Source organism: Parus major, chromosome 5, assembly GCF_001522545.3.
Source record: "Parus major isolate Abel chromosome 5, Parus_major1.1, whole genome shotgun sequence".
Classification (NCBI taxonomy): domain Eukaryota; kingdom Metazoa; phylum Chordata; class Aves; order Passeriformes; family Paridae; genus Parus; species Parus major.
In genome coordinates, this window is record NC_031774.1 from 14,441,937 (window position 1) to 14,467,647 (window position 25,711).

A 25,711-nucleotide genomic window follows, 5' to 3' on the forward strand; every position below is an offset into this window, starting at 1 on the left:
GATAGCTGCAGCAGGAGCTCCTGCATCTTTTGGGAGGGAGATGCAATGTTGGGGCCAGCTGGAAACCTTGGTGGGATAACCACATGGCTAAATCCCACAAAAAGGGCAGCAGGTCCTACTGATGGGCATGTGGGGAGAGTTGCCTGTGGAGTTAAATTGAGAAAACGCCGGTTTTTTGGGCATTTTTCCTCGGTGTGATCCCTATCCATCCTTGTCCTTGACCTTAAAGCATGGGCTGCTCCTGGCAGTGCCTGCATGGCTGCCGTGCTTTGTTACCATGACTCACGTAGCTAAGGCAACCCGATGTTGCCAGCAGCAGGGTACATGACGCCTCACACTCGGAAACGATGATCAAATCCCTCCTCTGGAACGGGCACTCACTTCAGAGATATGTGTCATGGCAGAGCCATCGATGCAGCCTGCAAGAGCTGGCACCACCCAGCCCATCCATCCAGGCTGAGTCTGGCCATCCCACCCCACACCCATCAAAAAATTCCCTATACACAACACACACGTGTACGAGCACCTCCCCTCAGTGGCCAAAGGCAGTTTCCTTCTCCTGCGAGGGGGATGAAGCCACACTTCCATGCCAAATGGCCATTTAGGCTTTTAAAAATTCCCCTAGTAGATCGGGAATTGCTTTGGGGCAAAGCGGAGGGTGGTGCCAGCACCCCTGGCAAGCGTGGGAAGAGGGAGATGGCCATGTGGGACAAGGCTCCTGTGACTGAATGTCAGTCTGCTTCCCATCACCTTCCTCTGGTCCACACTCCCTGCTGTGTTACTTCCCCCCCTCTTGCTAAGGACAGGGACAAGTTCCTAAATTTTGAGATTCCTGGAGATATCTTGTACTTGTGGGGAAAGGAAGGGTCAGTGCCTGATGACTTTATGTTAAAGGCAGCCGTGGTAGCTGTGTTTGGGAGCTCACACACTGTGAAGGCACAGCCAGGGTGATGTGCTGGGTTGTAAGAAAAAAAACAACCCCTTTTTCTCTCACTGGTAACACAACTAAACAACTAAACCCAAACTGAAGGCAGTGACAGGTTCCTCCCAGCTGCCAGCCCCAGCTTGGACAGAGAGCAGCAGCGCCTGAGCAGCAATCACCCAAAGCTCCCATTAGCTGCAGCTCGGTCATGGCCTGTCATTATCAAAGCCATGCACTGCCCACACATACTCACACCACCCTGTGACACCTGTCCCAAGCTTTGGTGCCAGGGTACCATGCGGGGCTGCATCACATCTCTTACCTCTCTCCCCGGGTGCTGAGATGAAACCAGCACCCCGCTGTCTGCTCTTCACCTAAGTTATTAACCCTTGTTATTTAAAAAATAGGGCAATATAAATATTTTTTCTTTCCTCAGGCAAAACTAACTCTATATACTTGTATCAGCAGTGACCAGCTACCATGGCATGCACTAGGATTATGGCTGTGTTACTTATTTGTAAGTAATTGCCACGTTTCCTGAACCTGATTGCTCTGAGCTCCTTGCAGCTCTCCACTGTTTCCTGAAAAATGTTACTGTAGGAGATTGCTTGTGATTTGGCTCTGCTGCCCATTTTGGATTTGCTTTCTCTCCCAGTAAATGTAATTAAATTTTAAAACCTACTTTACTGAATTTCTGCATGGTCAAAATGGCAGAGAGCCTATGGTACTTTAATATACTGGACTTTCTTTTTGTTCTTTTATCCATTTAACTAACCCATCTTAGGTAAAAAAGTGGATCCTTCATACTATGGACATGTTCAAAACTAGGGCCCCTGTTCAGCAAGAACCTACCTTTTTCCACTGTGAGCAACTTTTTCCATTTTTTTTTTTTTTTTTCTTCCCTAGCAACTGCTAGGGAAGAAATTGGCCAGCATTAAGGCAAGTTTACTGAGGCGACAGCTGGGGGAGGCTTTGAATATTTCAAAATGATGGATAAATGCACAAGAAAAATCACCCAGATGAAAGCAAAAGTGGAAAGACAGAGACCAAAGTGGTCTGCTGACCCAGCATCTACAGATACAAGTTTCATTTAAAAGGAAATTCAGGTTCTTTTACTGGAACTTTTGAAACAAGGTGTACACAAACATGCCAAGTCCTGCAGCCTTTCCACACCAGCAGCCTTCCTCCAGATGTTACTTGTATGCTTCTGACTTGCTGTCCGGGGTTTCTGGTTTTTTTTCTCTTTTTGAAGTGGTGTCCCATTTCCTGTGCACAAAGACCATTCCCCTGTTTCATTTTGGGGCCAAATTAAAAATGTCCTAATGATTTCTGCTTGACATCCAGCTCTCCTCCTGATTGGCTCCGGCTCCCCTACTCTTATGGGGCCTTTTGGTCAGAAAGTGGTTTTACAGAGCAGACCAGCATCTGCCCTGAAAATGTAGATGTGCAGTCTAACTGTAAATCAATCTGGGCTGTTCCCCTCAGTGAAACAAAATAAATCACGTTGAAAAGTGGGATACAGTGTTGGCTCTCAGGGCCAAGAGCTCTGCAGCTCTTCACATGCCAGGTCAGAGCTCCACATACGCTCTGCAGCCTCTGCCCTACCCCACAAGCAGTGATGGCCACCGAGGTCTTCCCAGAGCAATTCCCAGCCCATCCCTCCCTGAAAAGCTCAGTCAAACCATTCCCGGCTCATTCATCAACCCCGGGAGCATCACCCAGCCCCCACCCATTTTTCTGACCCTCCTCACAGATGTGCACGCTGCAGTGAATTATCAAAGCGTGGCCCTTTACTCCGGCAGATGAGTGATTTGCAGCGGAAATGGGTTTGGCTCTAGCTCCGATTCGTTCCCGGGAAATGGGCTTCTGACCCTGCCGACGTCCCTGGGAACGCTGCCAACCTCTTCAAAGGGGCCAGGCCTTGCTTTGTAAGCTCACCTCTGGAATTTGGCTTGGAAACACCTATGAAGGTGCCGGTCACTCAAGGAAGGCGATGGAGGAGAGCAGGGCTCAGAGTCCAAAGGGTGATGCTGCACATGGTACATACCTGAGCAAATACTGCTGCAGAAATAGTGTGAACACTTAGCACAGCCCTGCCCTTGGCTGCAGCCCTGTGTCAACTATCGTCAAGGAATGACAAAATGAAAGGTGTCCGAGAGGAAGGGACTGTAGGCTCACACGTGCCTCTTAAATATCACCTCCAGCTGCCACAGCCTTTCCTGACTTCCCTGTAGCGCTGGGCACTGCCCAGGTTATAACTGTGGGGACTTTCCTAGAGGAGGGAATGGGCTAGGGGAGAGAAAATGGGATAAACCCAGTGGTTACAGGGGATAAAAATAAGGGGAAGCAATCTGAGTGCAAAACTGGAGAGGTGGGTTGCCCTCAGGAAAGGACAAAGGAAAGGCTGATGGTGATGGTGCAGAGCTGGGGGATGCAGGGCCTCAAATGAGGCTGGTGGGCTTGGTCAGGCCCTGGCTGAGTCTCCTGGGGTGATCAGGGGCTGGACTCAGACCAGATGTCCATGGGAGATGGCAGAAACGCACCTCAGGCTGGGCTCAGACCTCTCTGCCCGAGATAGAGATGACGCCAGGGCAGACCCAACGCTGTGAAGATGCACAGATCCAGGTCCCTAGGAACAGAGGGTGGGGAGCATCCTGTACCCCATTAGGGATCTGAGAAGCGGCAGGGAGTGCTCAGAGGGGCAAGATGGGGGCTGTCTCTGATCACAGTGGTCCCATCCTCACGGCGGGGCAGGCCATCCTTGACGGCAGAGGAAACATAGATGGGGAGGGGAGCGGGCGGACAGAACTGGGGTTCCCTGATACGGCAGCAGCAGAGTGGAAGCCCTCGGGGAGGCAGCCCGTGGGGGAGGCATCCCCTCCCCAGAGCCGGCCCAGCCGGGGCAGCCTCCAGGACCCTCCCTTTGTCTCGGGGTCCTCCCGGCGCCCCCATCCCCGGCGCCCCGCGGGCCCGGGCGGGAGCGCGGCGCGGGGGCCGGGCGGGAGGCGGGGCGGGAGGGGGCGGCGGGCCGGGCTCCCCGGGGGAGGCACCGGAAGGCGCCCGGCGCTGATTCATTGCAATAAATTGTTCCCATCGCGGCACGGCTCGGTCATCGCCGCCCGAGCAGCAGTCGGAGCAGCAGCCGGAGCCACCGCCGGGGAGCGAGGATGAAGATGCAAGCCGAGGTGATCCGCGAGGGCGAGCTGGAGAAGCGCAGCGACAGCTTGTTCCAGCTGTGGAAGAAGAAGCTGGTGGTGCTGACCAAGGACAGCCTCAGCCTCTTCCCCGACGGGCACAAGCGGGCCAAGGGCAAGGAGCTGGGCTTCGGCTCCATCCTCAAGGTGGACTGCGTGGAGCGCACGGGCAAGTACATCTACTTCACCATCGTCACCAAAGACCGCAAGGAGATTGACTTTCGGTGTCCGGACCAGAGCTGCTGGAACGCCTCCATCACCATGGCCCTCATCGACTTCCAGAACAAGCGGGCCATCCAGGACTTCAAGAGCCGCCAGGAGATGGAGCAGGCGGCGGGCACCCAGGAGCGGCGGCTGGCCCGGGCGCCCTGAGGCGCCGCCGCCCGCCCGGCCGGCCCGGCCCCAGGTGAGCCCGCCCGGCCCCTCGGCGCTGCTGCCGCGCCTCTCCGTGGGCTTTTCGCTTCATCTTTGTAAATGCTTCGGGCAGGCGGACGGGTCGGGGCTCCCCTCGGGGCCGGAGGGGCCCGCGGCGCTGCCCCCCGCTCCCCGGAGCCGCCCGGCCCGGCCCGGCCCATCGCAGCGGGGTCTGGCCCCTTTGCCATGCAGAGCGGGGAATTTCTGCTGGGAGCCGGGCTGCTGCAGTGTGCTGAGAGGACGACGTGGGGGTGGCGGGGAATAAGGAATGGCACTTGGCAGTGCTTCCCTCACAGAATCTGCTAAAAGAATATATCTGTGAGAATAAATGCTCAATGCTTACTGTCCCTCTAAAGCACCCCCCCCCAATTTTTTTTTTTTTTTTTTTTTTTTTTTTTTTTTTCTGTGCCTTGCTGTGTTGCTTGTTTAACTAACCCACTTCCTCTTGCTACCTTTAGAGCATACCACTGGATGATAAACCAGATCGAGTGTCTTGGACTGAAATGGGACAGGGTACCAATGAAGGAAAGCAAAGAAGAGAGCTGGAAGCAGCTTGGTTTTCTCCAAGCCCGTTGTGGCTGCTGAGCAAAGAGCCCTGAGCTTTGCCTGAGATGCATAAAGAAAAACCAAAGACTTTCGTACAGGACTTCTAGCAAAGCATCCACATGTTTTGAGTGGCACAGCTTTGTGAACTATTATCTTCTATTTATGAGATGCAAGGAAGATTCAACACTGACTGGTGGTGTTAAACACAGTTTAAATTATTTGTAGTATCTATATTTGTATTTATTTTGTTGAATGTCTTTCAGCAGTTATTGGTCTTAATATTGCTTTTGCATTAATGTGTCCATTCCAAATAAATTACTTGAAATGTTCACTTTTTATTACTGTACTCTGGGCTGCAGTAACTTTTGTTAAGGCGTATCTGTGGGTACGGCAGTGGTGAAGTGGCTTAAAAAGAGTGGGTAAGGCTTGGTTTTTTGGTGCCCTGGACTGGGCAGTGGGAGGTAGAGAAAGCCCAGATAACCTGTTTGTGTTTGACCTTGTCTCCTGACCAGGGAGGGAAAATGTGTTGAGGTTCAGTTCTGGTCAGTGGTGGAGATAGAAAAGCCTACCGTAGCTTGCAGAAGTGCTCCTCTAGAAGCTCTTTCCCTTAGACTCGAGTAATGGCAGCTGCAGAAGGCACAGGAGCTCCCTGCCACGGGGAAATGCTGCTCTTTGCGAACGCCCTGCGTCCCCCCCCCAGCCCCCATAGCTCAGTGCTGTGCTAAGGCACAAAACTGGATTCTTGCTTTCGGAATAAGAGCGCCAACGCTCCATGGATTCCTCAGCTTTGTAGCAAAGCAAGCTGAACTCGCTCTCCTCTCTTCCTTCACCTCTGCAGTCTCTAGACAAGAGTTAAATTTCTCCAGGATAACTGAAGAATGGAGGCAGGCTCTTTTCCTATAGCACCTGGACCAAGAAGCTTGGAGGAAAAAAACAGCTGATTTTTTTGATAAAAGCGCTGAAGTTTTCTTTTGTGAGACTCAATTCTCACTAAATAATCTGGGCTTCCTCGAGAGCAATGCTGCAGCACACGACTCAACTCTAGCAGTCAGGACTGTGAGCGTAGCATGCAAAGTACTTGCTCCAAACTTGGTCATTTCCAGCAGGTAATTTCCCCGTCCCAGTATCAGCACAGTTCTTGCAGGAGGCTTTGTACTAGAGGAAGTTGCAAAGTGTGTAATTACATAAGCCTGTAGTAAGAGCAAGAGAGACTCAGAATGGGGGGTGGAAAAACCTGGAAGGAGGGTTGGCCCAGTTTCTGGAAGCGGCGGAGAGGCTCTGGCACTGCAGCCTGGTACGTTGGCAGCTCGTGCACAGGCAGGGTTGCACATGACTGAGCTGTGGATGTAGCAAACCTCTGGCCACAGCATTTGAAATTCTTTGGCCTCAGTGCCCTCTCTAACCTGAGAATGCTGGAGAATGCTGCATTTAATGCAGCAAAATAACGCTCAAAAGCAGATGTGTTTTACTCCCCATTTTTTCTTGGTACCGTTTCAGGGCGCTGAAATAAAAGCCCAAACCAGAGCAAAAGCACTGTCTCCTAATCCCTTCAGTTTCAGTGAATCCAAGCAGGAATGCTGCCTGACAGCAGCTGAGCGTTGGGGGCTGTTGCCTGCCATGACAGCCACTGCTGTGGGGGAGGATGGGAGGAACCCGATAGCTCCGGGGGTCCCCATGGCCCCCAGTTGCTCCAGCATGGCTCCATGACCTTTGCAAACTGATCTATCCCTTATTCAAGATGCAAATGTCAACAAAATGGAAGGATTGTTCAAATTGTTTTATTCTAGGTTAACGGAATCAAAAATAAAACTCAAGGATTTATTTATATGGAACAAATAAAGGGGTTACTTTCTTGCAACTGTACTACTGGCTTTTCATCTCTTCCAGTGGGATTTTACCCTTCAAGAGGTAAACAAACAAACCTAAATTGACCATTAGCTGTAAATAGCCGAAGGAGGAGACTCCAAATTGTTTATATAAAACTCCACCAATGGTTGGACCCACTGTCCGGGTCAAGGGCTGCACTGAGGCGCAAATCCCGAGCATGGCACCTAGGAGAGATGTCAGAGACACAGGGTGAGAGCAAGTCCTGGCACGGAAAAGCAGAGAAGAGCACACAAGATCCCCTTTATCCCTTTATGATGCTGCTCCCCTGCAGTAGCAGCAAATCACTTCAGATAATTTCTTGCATTAATTTGTAGCGGTCCAGTTAGGGACTCGGCAGGCAAGGGGAACAGTTTCCACCATGAGCCAGCTCAGCTCTTCCCTGAGTGGTCTGGGCAATTGCAGCACTGCCCAAAAGGCAAAGTGCTCACCAGGGTCCAAGGATGCCTTTGGCACCCAGAAGGTGCTGCTGAATATCTCACCTGGCAGGGCTGGTAACTACTGCATGGGATTAGGGATGGAGAGGTAATTTCTAGGGTTATATTTGTGCCTTCCTAGCAAATCACGGAGATTCTTCCAATCTCCTAATTACCTGAGTGGGCTCTGCTCCACCCAAGCTACTACTGCCATTTATTCTCCAGTCTGAAGCAGAGAAATAGCTCTCAAGCAGGAATGAGAGGGTTAGGCCAGAGTCTTTAAGAATAAATAAATAAAAATCACAGATTAAGACAGAACCCCCCATAGATATTCCCCCACCCCCCTTTGCAAAAAGAGCGGATATTTCCATTTGGATGGGTATGCGAGCCCTTCACCCGGCTGGGCCGGTTCCCCCTCCAGCAGCCCTCACATTTGCATCCTTAACAGGAACCCAGCGGATGGGGAAGCACCTCCAGTTTGGCAAAGGCAAGGTTTTTTTTCCACGTGCAGACAGATGGCCAGGACATCCCCTGGGACACAAGGCTGTCCCACACACACCCAGTAAGCTCTTTTGTCCTGCAGTCTTTGTTCAGGACAGCTGTCATGTTCAGAGGAGCAGAAAATACCTGGCCAGCCAGCAAATATTAGCCCCCAACATTGGGAGGAACAGCAAGCTGGCACTGTATTCAATAAACTTGTGCCCAGCTCTGAAATGATGTTTGTAATTATTTTTTTACTATTAGTATTTGGGCTACTGGCATCAGTTTTCCACAAAGACAGACACTGAGGTGTTGTCACCACACACCCGGGAAGGATGAGGAGAATGCTGTCCTGTATGCAAGAAGTGGAGGAAGAGTGTGATATTTAACGTGGGCAGCCAGGGGGAAATGATGCCCAGCTCACAGAGAGAACAGGCAGCCAGGTGTTCCTGTAATGCCGGGCAGCGACTGCTGGGCTTTTATCAGCGTGCTTAAAATACTTGTGCAATGAGCCCAGGCCAAGGGCGTTACCATGTGGAGAGGGAAATCTCCCGGGAAGCGCTGCCGAGTGCTCCTCCCACACATGGGAACACAAAGGTGATGGGTGGGACCTCGCCTTGACCCTTTGCCAATGGGAACCATCCCACAACCACCAAACTCTCTGGGCAGGTTTTGCAATTATTTTTTCCCCTCTAGGTATTTGAATTAAACTAATTACTACGTGCAATTGCCAAACTGGCTCTTATGATTGAGGAGGCACTTTTTTCCCTTTCCTTTTTTTTTTTTTTTTTTTTAATGGAGCAGAAATCCATCGTCTTATAAAAGGCTGGGCTCTCCCTCTGCACTACTCCAGCATGTTGCTGAGAAAGATAATTTCTGTTTAATGGGCTTAAATTAGATCCCTCGTGTCAGACACCCTCAGGCTTTGGGACATTGTAAATCTCAGCTCTGCAGTGTGGCCGTAGCTCTGTGGCAAAGCAGCACATGTGATAGATCTCGTTTAAGCCAAGACCTTAAACTGGGACAAGTCACCTCACCAGCAGAAAATTTCCTGCATTGCTTTGCCAACGCACATGCTCACCTTCTTTGTCATAGCTATCCCACCTTCTGCACCTTCCCTGCTCTTTTTTTTTTCCCTCTCGAGCTTTTTTCCATTCCTTTTTCCCATACCTGGCGTGACCTGTGCCGGCTGGGAGCCCATCCTCCCCCCCATCCCAGATCTCCTCCACTCCCGCAGGTTTCAGGGCTGGGTGCTGGCGGCTCTCCAAGGCGGGCGACTCCTTTCCAGCTCACATCCTGTTGCCTCGCAGATGATGGTGCTGGCCCAGATCAGCCACACGCCCATGGGGCAATCGGGTTTAACCACTAGGTCACTGTCGCCAGCGGCCGCCTTTGAACCCACAAAGCTCAAGCAGAGCTGGGGGGTTCCATGCCCCGAGCCCTGCCTGGCTGCAAACTCTCCTCCTCGGGTTCTGATGCACAAATAACATCAGGACACACGGGCCCGTTACGCACGGAGGCTCTGCTGGGCTTCCTGCCTCCCTCCCTCCCTCAGGAATGGGGGGGATCCGTGCAGGAACAAGAGGTCCATTCTTGGGCAAGGACCAGGGTTGACAAGGAGTGCTTGTGTGAATGCAAGTCCCCCTGGGCTAGGGGCTGCCTTCCCACCAGCTCACGCGTCCAGCTGAGCAGCACGTGTGTGTGGGGCTGAATTTTCTCTTCCTGCCTTTGAAGATGAAGAGAAGGGAAAAAAAATAATCAAAGGGAAACTAATGAAATAATTTTTGCTACCTTTGCTTCTGCGCAAAGCCTGAGCTTTGAGAGCAAGCAAAGAGCAAGCGCCAAAATCATCAGCCTTGGAAGGAAGTGACCTTGGATCGGATCTAAAGCAGGCTGATGGGTGCAAGGGATGGTGCTGTGCCGCCTCCCACTGCTCCCTTTCTGAGACGCCTATTTAAGATGCAAGGATGGGTGACTCAGGGTGTAGCAAGGGTGGACAGGCTACACTCCTACAATGCTCCGTGCTGAGATGGATACCTGAGCTCAGCCCAAACTCCAGCTCCTTCAGAAAGCCTTTTCCTGACCCAAAGAAAAACCTCTGTGGGTTCTACAGGCTGGAAGCTGACCAAAAAATCAGGAACAGACAGCAGCAAGGCTCAAAAGTAAGGCTTCCAAAGGCAAATTCTCAATGTGGGATTTCCTAGCATTAGCTAAAAGTTGTTGCAAGTGAATGCTGAGGTTTTCAACATAGTGACAGCAAAGCTTTTTCGTAAAACCAGGTTTCCATGCTCTTAGTAAGGGATTGTAACATGCCACCAAAACCGTCTCCTTGCAGAGGAAGGAGCAGCCTTTAGGCTGCTGTATGGGTGGAGCAGCCTTTGCGGGGTGCCTCCCACGGCCAGGGACGGGTGGCAGGCATTCTAATGGCTGCATTTCTCTGCGAGACACCCACGCCATCGCTGCTGCAGCTGCCGTGGAAAGGCAGCCTGCCGGCTCTGCTGTGTCAGGCATTCCTGCCTTCGCCCCGGCCCCTGCCCGGTACATCCCAAACAAGCACAGGGCCATCGGTACTGCTTCCCCCAAAAATGTTGCAAGGAAAAAGCACAGTTTGAAAGGTGAGGGCCAGGAAGGAGTGGTAGAGACAAGGTTTTCCCCCAGAGCCACAATGCTCCGTCCTCTGTGGTATGCCCAGGTTTGAGCCAGCTGTAACTCTGCATTTGTAGTAGTACTTGGCATGAGATCAGCCCAGGAGGGACAGGCAGGAGAAAGCCCTCAGTAGCCCATGGCATGCCCTGATGACCTGCAACCTGCTCCTGGGCATCTGCACAACTCTGCAGACTGCCTCCATCCTGCCCTGCAGTCCTGCCCCGACATGGGGAGACCATCCATCCTGCCTAGGCACAGGCTGGCCTAACAACATATGCAAGCAGGGAGCAGGGTGAGGCAACTAAACCCATTTTCCTCTCTGACCAAAGCTTGCCTCCAGGCTCCAAAAGCTAAGCACTGCTCTGGTTTTCCTCACAAAACCCCTTTGAGAAGAGCCTGGATGAATTCCAGCTGGTTGTATGTCCTAAAGCTGCTTGGTGCCCTTCCCCCCTGGCTCTCCCTCACATGAACATTGCTCCAAGTCATGAAGCAGCAAATTTTCTTCCTGGCTGAGCAGAGGGGCTGAGACTCTTCCCAGGGAGGTGAAGACTGGGAATGATCCTTACAGGTAGAAATATCCCACTTGAAAATCACAGTCTCCGAGCATTTGTAGGATATGTAGTAGGTCAGCTCTACAAATAAACTACTGAAGTGATTTTCAGAAAAGCTCTTCACCCAGAAGCATCTCAAAAGTGCTTTATAAACTTCACTAATGGGCTGTGCAAACTACAGCTCCCATTCTTGGTAGGGTCTGTTCAGACAGCTGCTAGGGAAGATGAAGGGTGCAGACTGGCATCCCAGAAAGCCTCAGCTAAAGCAGAGACGCTCTTGGGGACCTGTTCTGGGAGCAAACCCTGAAAGGGCTTGAGCAAAAGGCATCAAGCCGAGTTAAGCCAGCTCCATCCCTGCACAAACTCAGCCAGGCTCTCATGACAATAATGTAGGCATATTTCCTTCACCAACAGAACTAAAGCCCCAGGTATAAAGATATGTGTCTACCACAGCTGTCTTGTGCAGAGAAATACAGGAATGCTGACTGAAACAAGGCCAAAACAGAGAGAGGAGGCAATTATTGCATCAGACAAAGCATGTTTGCAAAGAGCAATCCAGAATCCCCTCCTGAGATACCCTAAGTTAAAAGGTGTGAACAAGCAGCCCTCTCTAACTGAAGAGCAGTGGGTTTTGGGTTGTTTTTTTTAATGTACCTTGGCTTTCCATGGAAAAGAGTTTGAGAAGGCCTTCCCTTTCTGTGCCCGCCACTACGGATGTCAGCAGGCAGCACAGGACTGGGAGCACTGGGTCGTGGGATGCTTGTTCAAATCCATTCTGTATTAGCCCCACCAGTCCTGTTCATCTGCTCTGCTGTCACCCATCGTGTGCCCAGCCAGATCTGGGTGTTCACCCAGTGCTCCATAGCTCTGGTGGGAGCTGGGAAGTGCCCAGTGGACTCAAAACTGAGAAAATACCAGTCTGGCCTTTTCTGATGAGTCTTACCAGTGTCAGAGGAGGGCACAGCTTTGGTGAGGATGCTGTCGGTGATGGTGGCCAGCATGCTGAAGGCAAACACCAGCGGCACTGCAATGATGCAGTAGTGCCACACGGTCCTCATCAGGGCCTAAGGGACAGGACACAACAGAGCACAGATCATTAAAGAGCACAAACGGTGACTTTGTGGCGAGAAACAACCTGGGAGAAAATCACGAGTCAAAGCCATGGCTTAGGGAAATGGTGGGAGCCACAAATGATACGTGGCAGTGTGGCTTTGGCAGTTGTGGGGTCTTTCACAGCCTGCCATTTGTCTGCACTGAATTATTCCAAGCATGCAGAGCAAAAGATACCCTACAATCTGGCAGCACGTTTCCCCGGCACTGCTGTGGGTATTTTTAGCATCTGGGAATTAGTGACGTCCCTGCACCCTTCCCCCTGTCTTCTGTCCAACTCCTGAGGAAATGTTGAACAGCAGATGTATGTGGTGTACTTCAGGAAGCTTCCATTACTTATACAAAACAGCCTAGAGAAGGCTTTTTGGTTCATTATCATAAATAATTAAAACTAAACCGAGCCTGTCAAAATAAATGAGCACGGTGCATTATGTAACACTGTACCTTTGGGATTTCTAATCCTGTTCTGCTGCTTCCCTGCTAATAAATTCACCAAATTCAATAATCTGGAATAGGTCTTCTGGCCATGAGTGCACATTAGCGAACATAATTAGGGAGAGTAATGATTTTGTTATTGCACATATTCTTAGCAGAGACATCCCTCCAGCTGTTTAATGCTGAAACAAAAGTGATGAGGCTCCCTAAGCTGTAGGGCTGGAGCGGCTCCCAGCTCATTCACAAGCCCTGCTGGTCAAATGAATGGATTTCTCTGGGGCATGGAAAGGAAATTCCCCCTTTACTGCAAGTCTCCTGCCCTAACCCATGTCTCAAGGTGTGTTATTGTGGCTGGAAAATATTTCTGTCACTGGTTTAGCTAGAAGTTTCATTCTCTGGAGTTCTCTGTCCTAAGATCTGGTCCCTGCCTCTCGGCTACAGAAGATGGAGGAGCCCAGAGACATTGCTCACTAATGACTTGGAAATGTTGAGGTTTATTCCTAGTTCCCCCTAGAGTCACACACAGCCAGGTTTTTCTCCTCCAAGGGGCTCTTTGCCTAAATTTTGGTTAAGATCTAGGCACTTCTGATTAAGGAACCTGAGAACAAAGACAGAAGAACAGGTATTTGCTACATAAACAAAAGGAAGGAGAGTAATCCCTTGCTAGGGCAAATGTCATTGCAGGACAACATTGTGAAGCTCATAGAAAAAAATCAGTTTTAATCCCTCCTGCTTTGTACAGACTCCCTCATGGGCTGGAGCAAGTGAGCAGAAAAGAGCAGAGGCCTATTTGTGTCTCCTGTAAAACAAGGGGAAATGCCTCCTCACTTCCCTGGGGCTGAGGGAGAACTGAGCCAGGCAGAGCCCAGTCCTTGCTACTCCTCAGCTGCTGGGTGCTGAGTAGTTTTTTTGAGGTGAGCAGATCTAAAAGCATTTTTTAAGAGAGAGGCAGAATCAGGAGTCTCAGCAGACAACTCAAAAAACAAATGCCTGGGAAATGCAGGCAGTGAGGCAGGATGAAGCACAGCTGTGCCTTCAGACAAAGGGAAAAACTTCCCCATCGCAACTGCCAAGCCCTCCTACAGCCCGGCCCACGCTCTCCCAGCTCACATCTGCAGATCAGACACTGGTTCTTCCCTCCTCTCCTTATCCAGGTGTTATTGCCGAGCTCCCAGCGCACCCCTTCCCTTCTCCAGCTGCCTGTTGCTGGGAACATCCTGCAGCCTCTTCCCAGCTGCAGCGCTGTCTGCTGCTGTTTGTGCCAGCCTTCCAAAAACGCTTCAGCACACCTCCCCTCCCTGTGATATCAGGAGGGGTTCTGGAGCATCTCTGATTAACAGCTAGCCTTTCTCCTCACTTCCATCCTTCGGAGAGGGGAACTGCTGCGTTTGGAGGCCACATGCTGCAAGGGCACAGCAGGTGGGACACTCCTCACAGCACAGCAGCTGTGAAGGATTAAAAGCTTCACCCAACAACTTCTGCATTTGGGGCTGCTGCTGTGACAGCGCTTGTCCCCACTGAGACAGAAAGCCACCCCAGAAGCGGATGTTTTCTTGGCTGCCACTAGGACAGAGCGCTTTTTAACAAGGCGTCCTGGGCAAAGAGGACTGCAGCTGCATTTGCCTATGAATAATTCTCATGGGAAGTCACTGCTGACCCTTGTCCCCAGGCCCGTGCTCTCAGGATGTCCACAGCCCTCCAGGCTTGGCATAATTACCAATTCAAAGATGATTTCCCTTCCTGGCTCCTGGTTCTCCTCCCTGTGCAGTCAATGTGAGCCTTCCTGCACTGCGACATGTGTGCTGCCTCTCCACTGCCGTCAAGGCTTTCTCTCCTACCTCCAACTGACTCCAGCCTTCCCTGGAGGTCAGTGAGACCTCAGTGCACAAAAGCCATGAAATTCATATTGCTGCTCTGCCTGATTCCCATGGGACCAGGCTTCAGCACAGGGATTCAGTCCCAGCAGCACCTGACCTACACCTGGATGGGCGTGCTCATCTCTCCAGATGGGCCAGGTCCCCCTTGGTCCCACCTAATTGCTCCCACCCATGACCCAAAAACAGAAGGGAGACCTTAAAAGTCCCTCCCAGGCCATGCTCAGGAGCATCAAGCTCTATGCAGATGTCCTGTGTTAAGGAGGCATATTGATTTCAGCTAAAAGAGTGTGACACCAATTAGAAGAAACCCTTCCCAAGCATTCTACTCCTCACAGAATCCCTGGGAGCCTCAAAAACCCCAGGGAGAGGGACCACGCTCCATCTGCAGAGCCAACCCTTGCTCTGCACCCATCCTCCCTTCGCAGCCTCATCTCAGACACAATTTAGCTCAGATTAGCTAAGGTGTGTAGGTGCCTCATCTCATCCTTGTAGCTGGGAACCACAAACCTCAACACCCTCTAGGACTTGGCCCTGACCTCCCCACGGCTGTGGTATGGTTGTGGGAACGGCACTCATCCTGCCTGCAGCAGTGGGAGCACCAGTGTCCTGGCAGCAAGGCTCAAGGACAAATCCTGCAGGGCATGTGGAAAGGCTGATGCAGCTCAATTGTCCTTTGGTCCCACTGCACTGACTGGGACTGCAAGCACCTCTCCTCCATCCCTGTGGCCCCACGGCAGAGCTATCAGTGCCCTGAACGTGGCTTATCTGAGCAAACACAGCTCCCAGCAGAGCTACCTACATCCACTCAGTTTTCCAATTACTGTTTGAGATTGGCATCAGCCCTCACCCATGTGGACACAACCAGCAACAGCTAACATCACTCATCCCAAAATGGAGGAACAAAATCACTGCCTTGCTACCTCCTTCCCCAAATCCTGGGGGTTTAGACAAAAATAAAGCCCCAGAAGGAGAGTGCACAACTTATGCTGTCTCACTGCAACATACATTTTCTCCACTGTAATCTTCATTTACTTTCTGGGTAGTCCAGGAAATGCAGTTGCTGACAAGACCAGGCCAGGATTTCTGTGCAAATCCGGTGACTCAGGAGGAACTTAGCGAGTTTCTGTGCAAGATTAATATATTTTTTAATCCCCATAACTATTACTCACACGGCTCTTTATCATGGTTTGGCGCAATGCTGACGTTGAGCGCGGCTCTGTTTGCGCAGAGGCCCAGCAGAGCTGGTTTTCCCCACCCTGAAGACCACCCAAGAGAGCCAGAGGTGGCATTTCCAGGGGCAGAGCTCACAGCCAGGTCTCACAGACCTTGTGTCACTGCTTGTGACATTGCTGAAGGCATTGTGTGTGATTTCCCACCTGCCTTACCATGCCTAGGCCCACGCCGGCAAAGACGAAGACGCTGAGTCTGAGCAGGGTCATCTCTGTGCAGTGACTAGCGAGTTTCCCAACCACCAAACCCTGGACAACCTGGCAAAGAAACACATAAACACCATTAAGCCCAATATAATATAATAATTTAAGCAAACCCAAAAGAGAATTGCTCCTTTCTTCAAGCAAACAGGTTCTTCCATCAGGGTTTCTTTAACAAAAAAGGACCTCACTGCCACAGTAAATGACTGGAAGGTGTGATCCATTATTTCAAGTGCTTTGCCTTCTAGGGAGAGATGCATCCCATCAGCTGGAAGTTTTACTCACGGTGCATGCCTGAGCTTACCATCGCTGCCTACTCAGCAGCAGTGACTGAAACTTTCTAGAAATGCTTGCAGATACAACTTGTGATGTGTTTGTGAAATACAGTTAGTACTACAGTCTTCATTCTTGGCAAGTCCTCCCCAAAGAAAAACTGTACTTTTGTAAGCTGAGGAGAAAAATGTCTGTACCTTCTCTTGCCATTATTTTAAACTATAAATATACAAATTGTGTGGTTCATAATTTTTAGGCAGGAAACAAGTATGACGGAGATGCTAATATCCAGTCCCAGCAGGACATGCAGGTGTGAGGAATGAGGAACTGGTTCTACAAATTTTAAACAAAAACTGGGGAGGAGGGAAGGAAGAGCAAAATATTAAAATCCCAGAAATTATTTGACTTTTCCAGCACTTGGCAGAGCAAGGATTCCTCCTTTTATTTATCTGTTTGGCATCTCCCATACTTCAGATGATCTTGGCCCAAGGGGACACAAGAGCAGAGAGGCTGGAAGAGATCATGGTAAAAAAGTCTGACTGACTGCAATACAGGTAAGAGACAGATAGGAAACTGCTGAGGTTTCCCTGCCTTGAAAGTGTTTGTTTGATCCAAATGAAAACCCCTCTGACTTGAAAGAAGAGCTCTAGTTCAAAATTCTTTGTTTAGTGTCTTTGTTTCTGTGGCAGTCCATCCTGGAGAAAACTTCAGTGGTCTGCTTGGACCAGGAATGACACCACACTACACTCAACCTTGTGTTAGTCCTGAGGCAGAAACACAAAGTCATCTGAAAGGAAATAAGTGCAAAATAAAGGAGAAAGTAGGTTATTAAGCAGAAAGGAAATGTTAATCTATAATAACCAGTCAAAAAAACAAACAAAAAAAAGCAAATAGCAATAGAGTGAAAATGAAGCTGACATAAAGAACAACAGCTACAAAATTATTATATTTCCAACCGCATACAACTGAATGGAAAACCATCAAAATTCAACCCTTCACTTTTCACTTCACAATTCACCGCTTCAGAGGATTTTTGACACGAGGGCACATCACACCAAGAAGACATTCTGGCTCCTGCCTCCTTTTTGTCATTGTCCCTGCCTTTGGCCAGGGCTTGAGAGCTTGGCTCACGTGTGCCCAGCTGCTGTGTGACACTGGTCCTGCGTGTCCTTCCCAGGTCACGGCACCTGTCAAGCGGCCTCCAGGACCCTGGTGGACCTGCTTGGCACAAGGCTTGGACAATGCCAAGGGTGACCTGAGTCATCCTGATCGAAAGCCCTGCCATGAGAGGAGGCTGATACCAGCCCCAGCAGCTCCTACTCCGGGGGTGGGTGGAGAAGCCACTGCATGACGCTCCATTAAGCTGAGTGCTCCAAAAAGGGAGAATCATCATTAACTTTTTGCAACTTCCCAGTCCCTCCTACAGCTGGGGCTGTGCTGAGTCACATGGGAAGGGGGCTGAGCCTTGTCACAGGGCATGGATTGACTCAAGGGTGGCATCATCCGAACCCCAGTTAGGCTCTGCTGAGCCATTGGAGGAAAGGAAATATTTCCCAATTTGCCCAGACTTGAATGGCACATTTTATTGGGATACACGGTGCAGGCACAGCCCAGTCCCTGCCCTTCCTTGAGTCATTAGGGTATATCATCAGCAACATCCCTGGTCTGATGGCCATGGGAGTGGCCTTCCCAAAAAACATTGCCATCACTGCACACGAGCCCCTGCGTGAAGGCAAGTGCAGCAGAGACGGGCTCTGAGCAGGCAGGACCTGGAGATGTGCAGAACGGGCTGTCCTCAGAGTCAGCAGGGCAGAGGGATGGTCCTCGAGTCAATGCTGGCATTCCCCATGGGCTTTCCCACCACTTGGGCTGTGGCAATAAAAGCACAAGGTGCTTTTCACTGCTGAACCAGCTTGGCAAGTGGACTATTTCCAAGGGCAAGAATGAGCCCAAGTCACCTGCTTTCCCCTTGGGGCTGGGCAGCAATCCTTAGGTTGTACAGATGGAAGTCCCCCCCATGGGCTACCTGGGCTGCCTGCCCAGCACAGGCACTGCTGATCCAGCCATTACTCCCAGGTAGACAGAGCCCATCATCTTGCTTTTGGGCACAGAGCCTTGATTTAGGCACTAGAAAATACTTCCAGTCACCAGTAACTCTGACCTCACTTTCCAGTTTGAATTTCGACCTGAAAACCCATTGCTTCCAGTCTGCAATTTTCCCTGAGTGCAGAGCCACTGGGCTGGCATGAGCAGCACATCTGGGAAGGTGAAAGGTGGTTCGTGTGCACTCTTCCATATAAGGTTTTGGACATGTGCTGCTGGTCTACCAGGAGGTAGTGGGGTCATCCCAGGTGACTTGGCCCTCACCACTCCTGTGGACAAGCTCTGGTAGCTGATAAATGGAATTTATCCTTATTTTTATTCTTACTGGTGTGCTCTGGGATTTTTCCTTGCACATAAACTCCCCTTGAGATTGACTGTGATGGGCCTTACCCTCCTGCATTTCATTTTGCCTGGATGGCGCTTGCCTTTGTAACCTGACCTCCTTTGAAGTCGGGGAAGAGCCAGTGTACCTGGCTGGAATGCCTTCTGCCATCAATAAACAAAAGAGAGAGGAAATTGTTTGCAAGTGAAATAACAGGCACTGCCTGTGGCTGTGTACATATGTCACAGGAAAAACCAACTCATCTTTTTTCCTCCCCCTTCTCCTTCTTTAAAGGCAAATAAGTCTCCCAATAAATGCATAAGAACAACCAAATCTCTGTTCATCGTTTTCTGGATTCACCAAGCTGGGGAATTGTTAGCCCAGCAAATCACATGGAAAAATACTCTCTTGCCTTTATCACTGCATTTGGTTTCTGGGAAAACAGCTGCTCCCATTTGCTCGGAAAGGCCAATTACCCGTTTGACTGTTAACCTCTAACAAATTTCAGGAACCCCTTGCAGGATGGAAAGGGTTGTTTGTATTTGAAAGTCCAAGGTGCCAGTTTCTGGAAGACTTTTGAAGTACCAGCCTTGCTGCAGGGAGCTGCTGCTGAGCTGACTGACACCTGCAAGAAGCTGACCTCCCCTGTGGAGGTATGAGGAGTTATGGAGATGCTCAGCTGGTCCTCTGCGCTCAGAGGACACGGGACTGTTGGCAAAGATTCTTCCATCAGCACCGACCGAAAGCTTGACAGAGCCCAGCAACAAAATACGCTCCCTTTCACCCGACAGCTTGGAAATGAAAAGCTGTGAGGAGCTCAGGAAGGCAGACACAGCAGGCCAGATAAGCTGGTACAGCCTGGCAGAGAAGATGCAGGGCCCCATCCCTAGCACAGATAGCATGATTCACATCAGAAGCAGCCTCCCACGCCCTGGACCCGTATCTCGCCTTTGAAATTGTGCCGGCTGGCAGTTCCCAGGCCGGCTGGGGAGGGACCTGCTGGGGCAGACCACGGGGGTCAGCACAAACCACGGGGCTTTTCTGCACAGGCTGAACGTGCTGCAAAGCCCATGCTGGGGGAAAGGGAGCTGCTTTACCGACACAGCAGTGCCTGGAATCACTGGAGTAGTTCAGGTCGTGTGGAGGAGCAGGAGGGCGGTGGGACTGGAAGGAGGGCTGATGGTGAGGACCAAACTGCTGAAGGCAGCACTTTGCCAAACAGGGGGAAGAGGATGGTGTGTTTTGCAAACTCCAGCCTAATCGCTTTCTTTCCCCCTCCAACCCACCCCCCTCCACAGATATAAATCCTTCAAAGCGAGGAAACTGGAGAACTTTCTGTTTGTTGTTGCAAGGTCCTTTCACAAAGTGGGTTTTCCCCCTAGGCATACCTGGCTGTAATTAAATCCCCGGCTCTTTAATCATCTCTTTTGCTGTGCAGGGGAAAAAAGAAAAGCGAGAGGGACAGACTGGTGATAAGATGATACGCAATGTAAATCTCTCCTCCAGGAATCTCTCTCATCTTTTCAGGATCACTCCGTACCAACTTGTCCCTCCAGAAGCTGCACAGCTAGAGGTGGAGTTTGTATAACAATACAAATTTAAATGCAGTAAATAGAACTGATGTCTTATGATTTCTTGATCCTCAGGGTTATAAATATCTACCCCTTTGTCCCACCCAGAGTTTTGTTTGGTGCATTTTGCTCTGGGTTTTGTTGGGTTTTTTTTTTGAGAAAAGTCCTTAAAGGAAAGTTTCCCCCACCCCCTGCTATGGTTTGAAATCTAAGCATCAGATGTGACTTGAGATAGCAACCAGGGTCTCCAGCTATTTCACTTGCCTAATCCTCCAACAGCATCTTCCAAGCCACATACTACACCTGGAAGGTCTCCATGCTATCACATTTGCAAACTTAAAAAAAAAAAAAAAAAAGAGAAAAAAAAGGAGTCTAGGTTCATTTCTGCCCATTACTCAAAATTAAATGATTTTAAACCATTATGAAATTAATTATTCTCTGGAGGGAGACTGAATGGCATTTCACACTGCCAGGCATTCACCATGAGGGAAATTTCATGCATATGGCTTCTCAGATGAGAGGGCTCTGGAAGCCCAGCCCTGGAGGACAGAGGGATTGCGTCCCTGACGGGCTCTCATAACTCTTGCCTGGAGACCTACCAGTGATCAGATAAAGATGCTTCAAGCACATCATGAGCAAAGGAATCTCGGTAGTGCAGGCTGCCTGGTGCAGAGCCCTCCTGCTGTCTGCCTTCCTCTCCTCATTTTGTTATCTCCCACACGACTTCTCTTCACCTGGCACAGTCCCAGCTCATCAGACAGCCCCACATTTTCAGTGTGCTTCAAGAATCACTGTGGAGACCTGGATTGCTTGAATTATCCCCATATGCTATTTTCATCTCCCATCAGTCCCTTCCAGCCATATTCCATTTTCTAAGCCACAACTCTGTTTCCTCATCAGACAGTTCTTGGTCTCAATACTATCTCACTGCCTTCTCACACCCCCTTTTCTGACCTTGCCTGGCTGTGTCCTGACCCAGACCCCCTTCCCACCCTCACTGCACTTCAACCTGCCCCACACTTTCCCATATCCCCTGCTGTTAGATGATGCTCACCACAGGATGAGGTGAGGCTGAGGAGCTCTCGATGGGATCCCTCAGGTGATGCCTGAATTAGTGGTGTGTCTAAGCTAACCTCCTCCATCTGCAAAGAGGGAAAACACCTCACCTCCTGCAGGGACTGTGTTTCTGTGCTGATTCCCCATGCAAGGGAATCATGTTTGAGAGAGCAATGACAAAGAACTTGAGTTGCCTACTTAAAGTTAGGTGGAGTGGCTCAAAGCCTCTCGCAATCTCCTCTCTAGGTACTCTGCAGCTGGCTTGAATGAGAGGAATGAGGAGAAACAGATTCTTACAGTGCATTGGCCACTTCTCACCACAGCAGGTCAAATGAGGTTGGGAAGCTGAAAAACTAGATTAAGCAATTGGAGCATAATATCCTTGGGGTGGGAGAGGAAGGCAGGAAGACACCATCACTATTTGAGTCATCCTGGGTTGCTGATCAGGCTGGGAAAGCGAGCTGCAACATTGCCTTCTTTAAGAGGAATATGTGAGTTTCAAGAATATTTAATTTAAAAAATAGAAACTACAATAACACAAAGAAATAATTTCCCCCTTAATTTCTTTGATGTCCCCTTCCAGCTGTAAAAGTCCTTAAACACTATCTTTTTCAAGTCCAGGAAGAGATACAAACATGGGGGACAGGTTTCCTCTAACAGGAAGGCTCAGGGCAAGTCAAAGAGGATGGAAAAATCCTCACAATGATTTACAGAAGGGCAAACTAAGGAATAAAAAAAATCAAAGCTGAGTATCTGATTGATGAAATTCACTGGAAATTACATTATATTCCTTATGAACAGAGAACATTATTATATATTCCTTATGAACATTTACTCAGTGAAGTGGTGAAGCCAGTCAGCAGATATTAATCATCATTCACCTATCCAGATTGGTGTAATTCACTTGCACCTTAATCTGCATTTGTATCTCAGCAGTATCAATTCACTGTAGAGCAGAAACAAATGCACCTGAAATCCCAGGTTAGGCAACACAAGCAGCTCTGGGGCTCAGCAGGACAGAGCCAGCACACTCCTATTCCCTGTCTGCTAAAGCAGCCCAAAGAGAAAGCAGCCATAAAACATTAACCCAGACATCATCTGCAAGAGATATCTTTGGGTAGTTCTAGACAAATACCTGAAAGGAATTCTAATGTTTTAAAATAATTTAAAAGACAGAGAGTGAGAGTTTAATTTGATCCAGTTGAGGATCTTGTCCTGCATAAACCAGAGCAGAGTTTGGAACTGCCACTGATAAAGTGGGAAGAGGAAGCGACAAAGCAAAAAGCAGTGGTTTGCAAGCTTTCAGGTGAGACGGCTTTGGTCTCACCAAGAATCAGGTGTCCTGGGATTTTTAAAAACATAGGGTGCTTTTTCCTCTTTCCATTTTGTTGTTCTGACAGCAAACCTCAATGCACCAACATCAAGAAAAGTTTGTACCGTATGACCACTTCACTCCTGTATTGCTGGTGTCCAGAGCCATGCACTGTAGGATAGGCATAGCAGTATGGATAGAAACTGCATGGATGCATGAAAGAAAACTGCCTGGCTGATAAAAGCCAGTTTCTGTGTCCAGTGTCCCAAGGCAAAGACTCCTCAGCAAAGCAGATGCTGCACCTGAGCCTACAGGGTTGGACTATGGCAATAGGAATGCCTGGCCTCTGTGGGATGGAACTCGTGTGACTCTGGGAAGGGTCAGGCCCCTGGTTAGCACTGGCATCTGATCATCCATGAGGAAGCAGAGTGGGTGCTGTAATTCCTGTATCTTCCAGGGCTGTGTCTCCATGTGGGGTGTCCCAGCACTGCAGAGGAGGTAACCTTATCTACAGCAGTTTCAACCAAACTAACCTGGGGAACAATGGCAGTGGAGGCAGGCAGATATTCCAGACATAACAGCAGTGTCCTCAAGACAGATATCCTGGACCTAACAGCAGCGTCCAGGCTCCATCTAGCAACACAAAGCCACTCCTTACAAGAGCTATTGCTGCCCACGTTACCCAACTCTAAACAAGCACACCACACAGCCGTGCTGCAACTCCAGATTTTATTTCTGCCTATATAACAGGGTTTTAACTGGTATATCTTCAGTTAAAAGCCCAGCCCTGGGGAGTCCTTCAGCATTCCAATGGGGAGGAAGATATGGGACAGTGACTCGGCCCCTCTAAAACCTGAGTGAGTGATTCCTTCAGATCCTGGTCTAGGAGGCAGCATGCAAGGCTAACATAGGGAAAGCCTGTGAAGGCAGTGGAGTTTGGGTCAGAAGCTTTCTGTGGAAAGCAGCTGCTGATCACCTCACTTTTCACACTGTTTCTGTACTGTGGACTGACAAACCAGTCTTCTTTCCAAAGAGGCTGAATGGGACTGCATTTAGCTGGCTGGAGATGCTCACAGGACCAAGAGACAACTAGTCCAAAGCCACCCTCACAGGAGGGATGTGGCAAAGGCACCATCTCCTCAGCTCCAGCTGGTTTACTCTGCAGAATCTAGCTGCTGATGTACAGCCATGCCTGTCAGCTGCTCTACCAAGATGCCCAGATTTGGTGAGACCAGGCCAGAGCCCAAGGGACTGGCAACACCATGCCAAATCATAGCACAAAGGAAACTATTTAAGTTGCCATTCCCCAAATGAGAAGTTGCTCCGGATCCCACAGGATCCCTGTGGCAATGCCCAGGAAACTAAGAGGATTTAATAACAAGACCACTCTCCTTCAGGATATTGCTAAACTTGCATTTTTACCTTGGGGCTTGCTTATAACCACCTGCTGCTCTTTCTGCAAAATCATTAAGCCTCTTCCTCCAAAAGGAACACTCTGCTGTAACACAGCACTGCACATTTTTCACCCTGTTACAGCCTAATTCAGCAGACTTTTCCCTTTTACCCATTTTGGTAGTCTCTTAACCATGTTTCTTCACCCACCTTTCTGTGCTTTGTTTTGTTTTTTGTTTTTTTTTTTTTCTTTTTGGGAATCACAAGCTTGCTGTGCTTGTTTCCATGCAGCAGAAACAAGTTCTCCTACACTGAAGGGATCTTCAGTAAAAACACCAGTAAGATTGTCTGCTTTCCTGAGTGTACACGGTGCTACTATATAAATGTAAATCAACAAACCTGCACCAGGAAAAACCTCAGCCAAGGCACTTTAGCTTCAATGTAAGTTTTGTTACAAAACCCAGGACGTATCAGTCCAAGGAAACTTGAGCTCTACAGCTTAAAGATCCACAAAGAGGGAAAACGGAAAGAAAGTTTCCAGGACATTCCTTGCTCCAATTTCTTCCCATTCCAAGGAGCAGAATAAATTTGGAGTCACTTCTCTTTTTGAAGCTAAATGCTGTATGGCAGAGCTAGGATTTGCCTGTCAGAAATGCACCTGGATTTGGAAGAGCATGTGTCCAGAGGCAGTGAATTAGGTAGCAGTGTGGCAAGCTAATCTAAGAGGGGGACTTGCACTTCACTTACCATTTGAAGGACACCAAAATATGACATCAGATATCCAGATTCCACTGCTTCCAAGCCAAAGAAATCCATAGAGATGATGGAAAACATAATCATGAACAAACCTGGAGGCAGGGTTAATGCAAAGAATACATCAATACACTTGCACTGCATGTAATAGCCCAAACCCTGCTCCCAGTCACCACCAGTCCAAGTCAGTAGCTCTCCCTGGGTTTGCCAGCACTGGGTATAAACATAAGCAGAATCCTATTCAAAGTCATTGTAGTAATTTAATCTTTAAATGTTAACTTTTTTATCCCGCTTACTTTCATCTTTAAATAATGTGACTATGTAGGCTGTAGTTTCAGCTGTTAATTATAAACTGGTAAATATTTGTATCACTGAAGCCAGCAAGAAAACATTTGTTCAGACAAGACTGTAACCATAAAAATAATCTGATTGGATTCCTCACCCCTTTTGCCTGACTTCAGATATTCACTGTGGGGAACAGCCCAGTGACATCAGCCAAAATGCAGTGGTTTCACTGCACACCTCAACAACCATGTCTGGGGCACGTGAAAATTCTCTTTGTGTGGACCGATAGTGATATCAACACAAGCAGTCAGGAAAGTATGGACAGAAAGATCACAGACCAGGTCTGCTTTTCAATTGAGGCGATTTCTGGAAGGTGTAACAGAGAATGTCCACTCAATCTCAAATGAAAATACAATTCTGTGCCTTTCCCCCACTGCCAAACATACACACATACAGGCATGCTTGCACATGCTCCCATCCTACAGAGAGAGCTGTCAAATTAAGAATGTTATGTCAAAACACTGCACTTAAGTGTGGTGTGGGGTAAGAGCCTGCTGCTTCCCCTAGTGTCTTGTGTACCTGAGATGGACCAAGACAGCAGGAAATTTGGGCTCTGTGTGTGTGAAGAACCCCACAATGCACCTGTCAGAGATCACTGATCCTTCTGGGAGGGAAGAGACCAGATGACTTTTAGCAGTCCTGCCTTTCCTTGTAAGATCCTCTGAGTTATAAGGACTGG

General features: G+C 49.4%; 2 protein-coding genes across 7 annotated transcripts in view; one reads left to right on the top strand and one right to left on the bottom strand.

The window, feature by feature from the left end:
- Window positions 1-3,956: 3,956 nt before the first annotated feature.
- Window positions 3,957-5,422, top strand: PHLDA2 (pleckstrin homology like domain family A member 2). Its single transcript, XM_015632120.3, has 2 exons — window positions 3,957-4,522; window positions 4,989-5,422. The coding sequence occupies exon 1, from the start codon at window positions 4,090-4,092 to the stop codon at window positions 4,486-4,488; it is 399 nt and encodes a 132-aa protein (XP_015487606.1). The 5' UTR covers window positions 3,957-4,089; the 3' UTR covers window positions 4,489-4,522; window positions 4,989-5,422.
- Window positions 5,423-6,836: 1,414 nt separating this feature from the next.
- The window catches only part of SLC22A18 (solute carrier family 22 member 18), a 59,046-nt gene continuing 40,171 nt past the window's right edge, over window positions 6,837-25,711 (bottom strand). For all 6 annotated transcript variants that reach the window (XM_015632117.3, XM_015632115.3, XM_015632116.3 and 3 more), the window contains 4 exons: window positions 24,682-24,782; window positions 15,861-15,962; window positions 11,997-12,117; window positions 6,837-7,127 (listed from right to left, as the gene is read on the bottom strand). In XM_015632117.3, the coding sequence (XP_015487603.1) occupies window positions 6,940-7,127; window positions 11,997-12,117; window positions 15,861-15,962; window positions 24,682-24,782 (512 nt within the window). In that variant the 3' untranslated portion in view covers window positions 6,837-6,939. The remainder of the gene's footprint in view (window positions 7,128-11,996; window positions 12,118-15,860; window positions 15,963-24,681; window positions 24,783-25,711) is intronic.